Source organism: Apaloderma vittatum, unplaced genomic scaffold, assembly GCF_000703405.1.
Source record: "Apaloderma vittatum isolate BGI_N311 unplaced genomic scaffold, ASM70340v1 scaffold3219, whole genome shotgun sequence".
In the NCBI taxonomy this organism is placed as follows: Eukaryota; Metazoa; Chordata; class Aves; order Trogoniformes; family Trogonidae; genus Apaloderma; species Apaloderma vittatum.
Window position 1 is genome coordinate 35,047 of NW_009733343.1, and position 11,199 is coordinate 46,245.

The 11,199-nt window shown below is 38.0% G+C and overlaps 1 protein-coding gene across 1 annotated transcript in view; it reads left to right on the forward strand.

The window, feature by feature from the left end:
- LOC104278758 (DNA polymerase alpha catalytic subunit-like) overlaps window positions 1-11,199 on the forward strand; it is a gene marked incomplete at its 3' end in the record, with an annotated part of 44,971 nt that overhangs the window by 32,680 nt on the left and 1,092 nt on the right. Inside the window, exon 4 of the mRNA XM_009875835.1 lies at window positions 10,105-10,221. Within this exon, the coding sequence (XP_009874137.1) occupies window positions 10,105-10,221 (117 nt within the window). The remainder of the gene's footprint in view (window positions 1-10,104; window positions 10,222-11,199) is intronic.

Sequence of the window (11,199 nt, forward strand, 5' to 3'; positions counted from 1 at the left end):
GAAGGGTAATAGAGTGTTTTTAGCTTTCTAAGCAAAGTAGAGACACAGATTTTTAAGAAATCTTGAGTCCTTACTGTTTGTATCTTGCTAGATTCTTTAACAAGCAATATGTGGACGGCCTGTATGAGCTCTTTGTGCTTTGTTGACAGCTGACAGACAAAGCAAAATTTTTTTCTGAAGCAATGTATTGTACGTAGTTGTGACCTGTTATGGCCTAAGAATGTTGGTTGCTTTGAGTTATGAATAGGGAGAATATTTTGCAGAATGGACTTGAGTATTCTCCTAGAGATTTTAGCTCTCCATACAGAAGTACGTAGGACTTATTTCACTGATCCTTTCCTCACTAGTTTTCAATATGTAGTAATTTTAAGTATGCCTTCTTCTAGCTGATTAATTGAAATGCAGTTCAGCTTTTTACAGATTGTCTTAAGTAAAATAAAATTGTTAGTAGTTGCTAGTTCTCTTTGTGAGCAGTATGTTAGCCTATGAACACTTGTGATCTACCTTTGAATTGTTTTGGGGTTTGTATTTTGGTGCCTAGGCCCTTGTTTTACTGAAGATAAGATGACCGAGGTATTGGCTTTCATGTGAAGTAAAGCAGAACATGCTTGCTGATTTAGTTTATAATGTACAGCTGTTAAGGTTGGAATTTGTCCACTTGTGGTGCTATTATATGTGTTTAAATGAGTGCCACGGTTTGCATCAAACCTATCATAAGGGTTTGGAGTGCTCTATTATCCTTTCAGCAGGCTGATGACAGAGCCTGGTCTTTGCACAAATGAGATCAATAAGTTTCAAATAACTTGTATGAAATGACATGTGACTGTACATTTAAAGATGTCTTACTTTTTTAAAAAATCAATTTTTAATAACATGTAAAACTCTCACATTAACCTACAAGATATTTTTCGCTTCTGTCTTGTTCGATAATTTTGTTTAAAGCATTTTTTACGTTAGCTTAGTATTGGGGCTCTTTGGAGGGCAGGGGGGAATAGTGTGCATTTCTTGCTTCTTCTCTTATCTCCTGCTCTGATTTATTTTCCCATCCTCACCACCTCGAGACTTTTAATGGTCAAACTGGTGTGATGGATACTGCTGAGAATAATATTTTCAAGAGATTAATGAATCAGCCTTAGGTGGTTCCTTTCAAAATTTTTTTCAATTTGAGATTAGAAAGCAACTGAAGTTCTATTATTTTAGAGTATCCAAATCACAGAATCTCGTTCCTGGAAATCTACAAACTTTCCTTTTCAGTAGCCTAGAAATAAGCATATGATATTTTGTGACTGACTTCACATCAGAAGAGTGATGCATTACTGATAGCACCTTCAGGTACTGAGAGTACTGAAAGAACTCCTGAAACGTGTGCTTGTGGAACAGAATTTTCTCATAGGCTAAATACTCTCAAGTGCTTTTGTTATTCTAGTATCCATTGTTTTTTTCAGGATAGAAGGGCACTTTTAGTTCTTCTGAGAAACTCAGGTAGCATTTACTTCCCCTCTCAGGCTTTCTTCAAGGTAGCAAGTTAGTGTAGCTGTGGTGCCCTCAATTGGAGTTGGTCTAGATGCTTTAGAGCTTCGCAATCTGCTCCTTTGAAGGTGTGGATCCCATTGACTCCAGTTGCCTTTGAGTCAGTTTGGGTTGGCAGCTTTCCAGTGGGGAACTGAGACAACAGGTAAGACTGTCTCTTGAGAACAGGAGGTTTAAGTAGGTATTATTTTGGAGAGGATATCCTTCTCTTTTACCAGCACTACTATCTCATTGGGTGGGAGAGTGATCATTTGCCTTCCACTAACAAGTTGTTGGCTAAGATGCTTCAGTTTGATAACATCCTTTAATGTGATTCCTGTGATAATAATACTCGATATATAACCAACCACCTCCAGGATCTGTACAAGTAGTACACTTTGAAAAGCAATTCATATCTCCAGGTTGCTATTCTTTCATTTAACAGACAGTTTTGTATTTTTCCTGAAAGATCACGTCTATCCATTAATCAGCTTGGATAATGCTGAATTCAAGCGGAGCAGAATGAACCATCCGGGAAAGGCATTTCCTTTCTTTATAAGAGCTTTTTTATCCACTCCATCCCACAGCTGAATTCAGATCAGTTATATAGGCCAAAACTCAAGAAGCTCTGAAAATGAGGAAATGCTTTGAAAAGAAATTGAAATCGTATCTTCAACTTCCATTGAAGTGAGGCAGCATGAAATGGGGTGTGAAATGCCATGGTCACTGTTTACTTTTTCCTTAAATTGGATGATCGGGTAGCATCAGGCTCTAAAAATACTTGTACTGGGAAATGTAACCTATTTTTTCTGGATGAGGAACTAGCTACAATATTTATTGTGCAGAAAAAAAAAGATTGTGAGGTCAATGGCCAAGCGTGAGTTGATAAAATAGTTCCTTATCTTGTGATCTGAATAGTCATCTACCACGCTGGATCTGCGATCAGGCCTCTTAATGCACTATCATTAGCTTTGTGTATAAGTTCCAGGAGTAAATTTCAGTTGTTGCTAATATAGTAGTTACTCTTTGCATTGCTTTTTGGAATTTAAAACCAAATATGTGCACAGCACCTAACAAAATACCAGAGAGTATGAAATAAGAATTCCACAGGTAAGGGATTTAAGCTGTAGGATACATTGATAAAGGAATTTATACAAACCTAAGATGCTTCACCGTTCTAAACATATGCTGCAGTATCTTTGCTTTCAGCTGGAACAAGCTTGGCAGCATGTTTAACATGGTGCCTATCCTACTTAAAGACAAAAACTCTAGTGAACAAACATCAATAATAGACTCGTGACGCAGCTTCTTTTATAAAACAATTAATTTGAAGAGTCTGTGAAAATATCAGAAGAATTTATTACTGACAGATCTTTAAATGTTACAATTAGGACAACAGCATAAAGCCTTAAAACGAAACATCCTCAAAGATAATCTTTGGTATATATACTCAAATTTGAATGTAAATGTCTTAGATAGCTTAGTTTTAAGAATTTTTTGCCTTAAAAGTTTCAATTATGCCTGGCAGTTCAAAAGAACTCATTCTTCATTTTGAAATTCTATTTGCATTTTGAAATTCAAGGATGAAATTACGACATACTTTTTCTCTGCTAAGGGATCTCCTGAATCTAGCATTAGGGCTTCTGGCTTAGTACAAGTTGATCTATTTGTAGTAACATATTAAAGAAATTCAGAGAGCTTTCCCAGTAATTTGTTATATTTTTGACAGAGAGTGGCTAGTATATCAATAACAATGTCTCTCCACATACTACTTTGAGACCTAATGTCCGAGTTTTAGCTAAAACCCAGTACTATTTAGTGATTTTTACTTTTCAGTTTAGTCTTTTCTAAAAGGCTATATTTTCTGAAGTCAGCAGCATGTTTTTGCAGACAGTGTGTGCTACTGGCAGTGATAACACCTGATGTTTACAGTTACTGCCTGGGACTGGGATGCAGAAAGGCTCTGGCTGATACTTATTCCTGTAGTGACCAAGGTCACTGCTGGCTCTGTGTGCCACACTGGGGGTGCCGGGTAGTAAGAGGCGTCACAAGGAAGTAAAAGGTTACCCCTCAGGTTACCTCTGGGGGGTAATAGACAGGACAGGTGACCAACGAGAGTATTCCATCCCATATACGTCATATTTAGTATAAATTGAGTGATCACGAGAGTTTCGTCCCTTTTTCCCTTTTCTTGTTTGCCCTCTTCTGCAATGGCCGGTGTCCAGGCAGGACTCCATCTGACCTCCTGCTTTTGATCCAGATCGTGAGTTCCCGAATCCAGCTCCCTGTATCCATCTCCCGCCGCTGCTGAGCCTGGGGCTACCCCAGTGCCTCCTGCTCTGCAGCATCAGTGGGGATTGCTGTCGGGGGAGGGAGTCGGATTTGGTATCGGGCTACTATCTATAGTTGTATATAGTTCTTTTATCATTCCACTATTATTTTCTATTATTATTTCATTAAAGCTGTTCTAGTTTAATGCTAGTAGCTAAACCCAGGACACCTAAATATGTCTGAACCTACTTAGTGAAGAGTCTCTGCAGGTCCCTTAGATTTCCTTCAAAGATAAGATGAGGTCCTTCTCATGGTCTCACAGAGAGATGTTTTTATTAGTGCTTGGTATCTGGTTTGCTTGTGGAATATCAAGCCTTGCAGAGTCCTGAAAAAGTTGCTGACCCAGAATTCTGCAGCTGTGATGCGGAACAAGTTATTGCAAGTGGAACTGAGAACTTTCAGGTCGTGAAGCCAAGTCTGCCATAGCCATGAGAAACTTGATATAAAATATTTCATAAAATCATCTGTCTTTAACATCGCATGGGGATATCGGTAGATTTGATATTTTACCGAGTAGTGCGATATTGGTGGAACCTCATCGTTTGAGGAGATTTAAAGCTACTTTGATTGGATTTGCCCTGTTAAGCAGCGCTGTCCATGGACATTGGCAGGAAAATAGGGTTTGAACTGGCATTGAAATTAGTGGAAATAACACGGTTTTGTAAGAGAAGTCTGAAAGGAGAGGTCAGTTTTGAACTTGAGGAGTGGCTTGATTAGTAACTCCTGATGATGTCCGAATCAGAAAGTTTTCATTCTGTTGTCTTTCACATTCAGCCTTCCAAAAGCTGTTTTGCTGATTGGTGACATGAACAGCAAGCTTATGCTGGTTGAGTAGGAAGCATGTCCAGGTTGTGCTCCTACACTTCTCTTGTGACAGGTTTGATGATTTAAGGTGATAATTTCAGCTCTGCATTGAGGAAGTCCAGTGGATTAGCTTAGGTATCGCAGCCATCTGGATATAGGACATCATCCACCAGGACCCTGTTTGCAGAAATCCACAATAAGGTTGTCTTCAACGGACAGTAGGATTGTAGAAAAGCAAGCCTTAATTACATTTTTAATTCAACTCCAAAGTGATTGGTAGTGAACTCTAAATAATTTTCAGTACTTGCAGCTTTCTTCTTTTTACTGCCGCATCTTTTCATTCCCCATGAACTTGTAAAGCATTGTAGGCCCTCACATCCGGACTCCTCTGAAGGCAGGACCAGATACAGAACTGTAAGTGTCGTAGAGAAGCACATCCAGTCCTCTACTGTAGCAGGCAACCAAGCTACTCTATGAAGTGCAATTTGTAAAAACTATTGAGATAAAGCTCGATAAATGTATGTTGTTGACTCTTGCAACTTCTGTTTGAAAGGCTGTTCCAAAACCACTTGCCTCTGTATTTTGGGGTAATATTTATAATGCTTGCTGATCACTAGAATGAGAGAGGCTAATTCTCAAGAACAGACTTACAAAGAAAGAAAATTACTTTTGACTTGCAAATTTCTCCCTATTAGCTACAGTTTGTGGACACAGAACTCTTCAAGGATTTTCTTTTATATTGTGCATTTACTTCAGGGGATTTTTTTGCATACATTTTTTATATTTTAAAATGAACTAAGCATTTATAGACAGAATGTTTGAAAATGCTAGTTGGGGTTTTTTTTCGTATCAACTTGTATTTCATTTCCCACAGTGTTGCAGATGCCAAGCAGAACAAAACTGAAGGTTTCCTATTATGATTTTGTTTGATCTGTTGCAAATTAATTTACAGACTCAGTGATAGCTGCTGGGAAATGAAGGATTGGTTTTGTTTGGTCAGTGAGGACGACAGGCATGGATCAAATAAGGGTTAACAATAATGCACTTGAACAAATTGAATCAGAAGATAATGCGTGTATTGAATTTGATTGCAACATGCATGACCATGGAAAACTTTTTTGTTGAAAACAAATCAAGGCTATGGCTTAATTATCAAAGCAAAACAAGCGACATAAAGAGCTACATGCTTCTGATACGGCTTTTTTCAGAAATAGCTCCCTTCACACAGTTATCTACATGTTTAATTTCAATACATAATAGCAACAGTTATTGTTGTCATTTGCTAAGAGAGATTAACAGATAGTGACTACAAACAAACACAAATAAGGCCTGAATAGAGAGGTGACAAAGAAGAAAAGACCTCTTTAATGTTAATTATAACTGGTAGGAAGTCTATACAAATGACATTAACTGTTTTCTGTATGAACTGAAGGGATACTTAGTATCTAAGTAATGGTTTTTTTTATTGTAGGCAACAACTTAGATCTTCATTTTTTAAATATAGTTGATTGAGAAATGTGCTGTTCAGTGAAAGTTTTGATCATTATTCCTTAGCAGATGAAAACAGGTATAATAGTAAGCTCTTGAATTTGAATCTTATTTTTATCCTAAGCTGTTGAGTTTAATTTAAGCAGTGTTTTTCATTCTTTTTTCACCTGCATTTTGTGACCAGCAAAGTTCCCAGCACTTTCCTAAACAGTGACTGCATTAGACTGAAGCAACTGCATAAACAAACTTGCTTCAAATGTCATTATTCGATGGTAGTTTGAGGTGGACCATCTGTGCATTCCCTTAAAGGACAGTGGGGGCAGTATCTTGCAAGTGGCGTAGTCCTTTGTTTCTTAATTCTTAGCTAAAAATGCCAATAGATGGCAGAAAACACACTTTCATCACGCATTATTTTCATGGTTGTCTATTTTTAAGTATTCTACTCAGCTGAAGTCAGGGTGCTGCTCCCACTCCAGGCTTTGTTTTTTCAGTTGCACTTGCATTCCCTAACTAAATACCTTACTATCTAGCAGTTTCCATGCTTTGTTTTTCTAGTATAATAAATTGTTTTAAAGTTCAGATGCAGTAATTTAATATGTTTTGAGTCATGGGTGTTCTCTCTGTGCACACAGAATCTTCTCATAGTTACAGCTGAAACAATTATGCTCTTAAACAGGAAGATTTTGAAATGGGTGAGGACACCACATGCACCTCCCCCTGCCTGGCTGTGTGTTTTAAGATCTTGTCAGACTGCTACCAGATATTTCATGGGAAGGTAGAGGTGCCGCATAATAAGCAAATATGGTATAAACAGCTTTGCACACAGAGCATAACTTTTGTCTCTAAGAATTAACTTAATGGAAGATCTGTGATGATTCATTATCCTTTCCAGAAAAGTTTCTGTATTTCCCTCGCAGTGTCTCTAGTGATGTTCTCAATAGTCGCATAAGTGAGTGCCTGAAGACCTCAGTGCTAGTAGCCTTTTTTTGGTAAAAAAACTATTCCATATCTATTAAAATTAAGTTTCTATAAAAATGTGAGGCAACAGATTAACACCTTTGTCTTTTAGAAGTAAATCTCAGGTTCATTTGCAAAACCAGATCTAGCTTTTTCACTTGAGGCTCATTTGTGTCTGCTGTCTCCAGAAGACACAGATCAGGTATCTGTGTTAGGTCAGGTTCTAAATTAGGACTTTTCATTGCAAAGCATCTACTGATGAGCCTCATCTATCTTTCTAATGTCACTTGTGAAGTACTGGTCATGAATTATTTGTTTGTGACAAGGAGAGTGGTACTACTTGGACTGCTAGGGCAACAGTTGTGCACACAACCAGAATTAAATCCACAGAAGATTTACGAATTCTTGGAATTTTCTCACCTTGCAGTATTAACTATGTAATGATTTACATTATTAACCTACATAACGGTAAAACTCAAGCACAGTGATCAGATACATGGATCATACTGTTTCCAAAAAGCTTGCTCTGACATTAGTTATACCCTTTTTCATGTAGAGAGTTTAGAGCAGGGTTTGCCTCATCCCAGCACCTGTTAGATAAAAGGCTTTTTGGTGCTGCTTATTTTCTTCCTCCATTTACTGTAAGTGCACTATGGGATGACTAGCTTAGACTGTGTATCAGGCTTTTAGATACCCAAAGCTGGGTGAAATGAACCGTAACTGCACATCTTACTGGACTCTTCCCATTTTTGAGTTACAGACTTGAGCACATGTAGTAGGTAGTGCTGAGTGCCTTGTTGGTGGTGTGAAGTCCCACACCAAGTTTTCCTGGTTTACCCACATGGGCATAGAAGCTCCTCTCTGCAAGAGCAGCAGGAAGTGTTTTGATGGACTCAGCACCGAGTGGGCTAATATTGAGGATATGACGTGGCTGGAGAAATGGCAAAAGAAGAAAGGTCTCTGGAATAAATGAAGTTATTTGGAAAGGATTTGAGGTTTCATCTTAAAGAACAACCGAAACCTGAATGAGACTTCTAGCACTTTTGAAAATATTATAGAAGAATATATTTTTAAGTTGAAGAGAGGGATAAAGCTGACAAACGTAATACTCAGATTATCTGCTCCTTATTAGAGAACAAGCTGCAAACCAACCAAACAAAAAATTTTTCTGCGTACTCCAGCAAATGATAACAAAGACATTGACAAAAATGTTAAAAATAAATAAACCCTTTTAAGAGTAGACATAGTCAAGACTAATTTTAAAAAGGTTTTGGAAAATTGAAAGCTAGAGTTTATGTATTCCTCCACACAAGTTCTAAAACATTTGAAATGAAGTAACTCCAGCACCTGTTATTAAACTAAGCTACTGATAGTACTGTCGATAGTCATATCGAATCAGGATGCTGGATTACTGAGATACAAAATACAGATTCAGTTTTGGCCATGCCGGTGAGAAAAGTCATGTTTTATTAACAAAATTGCTTTGCCAGCAAACCAGAATCTCCAGGAAATGAAAGCCAGAAAAATTATATAGTTGCAGGCTTTCACTATTGACCTGTAACCGAGATGGTGACAGTGACCATAATGCTCTGAGCAGAGCTGTTGGAAACCTGAAGGGTAGAAAACATTATAATAATTGGAAACTTGTGTTGCTACTATGGAAATTAGGTAGAAGCCATTGGATAGCAGAGCATAATGTTGAGACAGCTTGTTAAAGAACCAGTGAGAAGGGAAACAAGAACTTGAGGAAAGAAAGGAGTAGAGGACAAGATACCATCTTGTACAGATTATACAGATACCGGTATTCTATAGGTATTGTACAGATACCGTCTGTAAATTCATGTTCATCTGGTATCCAGAATACGGTGTGCAGTACTGGTTTCATCTCCTCCCCATTTGTCTCATCTTCACCTGCCTCCTCATTTCAAAAGGAATATGGAAGAGATTGAGAGATGGGCACCAAGAACAAGTGGTTTGGATGCAAGGAACAACTAAGTAAATTAGGATTGTGGTTTTGAAAAAAGTTTGATTGCACATGATGTGGTGGAGGTCTGTAGAATCATGAGTGGCATGGAAATGTGAATGCAGAAGAGTTATTCTTGATCTCTCCTGATAGAAGAACTAGAAGGTGTTAAAAAAGAAATTATTTTTTGTATATGTTAAAGAAAGATAGGATAGTGTAGTTTTTTTGCGGAGTATTGTAGATGCTAAAATCTTACACTGGTTCAAAAAGCACTTGAAGTTCATTGGAATGGGGATAGTAATGCACATCCATCACACTGAATATAGAGGCAGTAATTCAGGAGGTCCTTGAGCCATTTCCAAAGGCTGGGAAAAATATTCTTAAGAAAATTTTTACTGTGTGCTTTCTCTTACACTACTTCTTAGGTAACTGCTATTGGTGTTTTTCAGAGGTGAAGTGTGGCATTGGTTTAACCTGGGGTTGGACCTGGTATCAGTTGTTTCCCTGAGCTGTCATAGAGCAAGCTGGCTCTGATTTTATTTGGTTTTAACTCATCAAAATGTTATTTTTTCTAAATGAGTCATTTTTCTGGCTGTCATCAGAAAATGTAGAAGTTACAATTGTTTTCCACCTATAAAGCGCAAGCAAGGAACTGCCACTTTACTTCAAAATTTAATTTGTTACATGTCTCTGGAGTGTCTTGCTGTCTGGTCTACATAGTTGTATAAAATCTGTGATATGTTAACACTGTCTGAACTGAAGAAGAGCAGAGGTTTCAGTATATTTCAAGGAAGAGGTGACTGCACTGTGCAGAATGTAGAATTTTGAAGCAAGAAGACTTCAACTTTGTTCTTAGCCATTGATTGTGTTACCTTAAACAAGGACCTTCACTTTTTCATGTATATTATTGTATCACCTTCACAGATGATGTTAAAATTGCCTGGGTTTTTTTCTTTCTTGACTATGATTCATTGTTTAGGTGTTGTAAAAAGAAGCTGTGACTTGAATTTATACTTACACTGAATTTTCTTCTACGTTCTTCTTTTCTCCAGGGTTGGTTGATATGTGAGGAGCCGACTTGCCAGAATCGAACCCGTCGACTTCCCCTGAGTTTTTCACGGAGTGGCCCTGTGTGCCAGGCCTGCAGGAAAGCTGTTCTGAGACCAGAGGTGAGTGTTTTAGGACAAAGCTGTGACAGCAGTGGAGCAATATTCTCATGAAGCTCGCCTCTCTCTCAGCTCTGCCTTTCAAAGGTAGCAGGATTAAGCAGGAATTTTTAATTAGTGTATTAAAGGGGGCTGTTTATGCTTTTCCACATTTAAGCTGCGTCCTCATTGCTGTGAAGAGAGCGTGCCATGCAGCTGCTCTGTTTGGAAAATTTCCAGCTGACAAACGTTTGGTCAGCAAACTAGAATTTGCTGGAATGTTGCTGCCAGAATACAGGTAAATTAAAATAGACAAACAGAACTAACCTTCCCAAACAAGAACAGCTGCCTGCTTTTCTGCTGACTGCTTCTTGCCTGATTGAATTTGGTGCTAAGGAGCTGGAGGTGGGCTTTCATGCCATCTTCTCAGGGTACTGGAAGGTGGTAAGTATTTTCAGGAGATGAGAAGTTCTAGGTTCTGCACATTTGGATTTGACTCTACCCTGAAAAATGGAGAAGCTTCTAAACCTCACATTGAGCTAGGTGGTCTGGTCTTCCAGAATTCAGGACTGCCTACTCCACCCTAGCTGAATCTCTTTGATTCTGAGATTAAAAGAGGCTCATTTTGTTCCATGTTGTAAAATTCTCGATTTCTTTGTTAGGAAAAAGAGAGAGGAAAAAATGTTATTGTTTAGAAGTCTTGTCATTTTCCAGAATTTACGTAAAACAACTAAAGAAAGATTCCATGAAGAAAATAGGAACTCTTTGATTGGAGTTTACCTCTGGTTGTAATAAATAAGTCTTTAAATTATCCTTACTTGCATAAAATCAAGGTGTTGAGGTGGAGCTGTCAAGTGAATGCTCTGAACAACATTGTTTTATTTACCACATGAGATTTTTTTGGTCTTTCTTGTTCAGTACTGCAGATGTTAAAAGTGACAGAGAGAGAGGCTAAGTGTCAGTGAAAATCAGGGGACTTGAAACAGCATTGTCAGAGAAAGA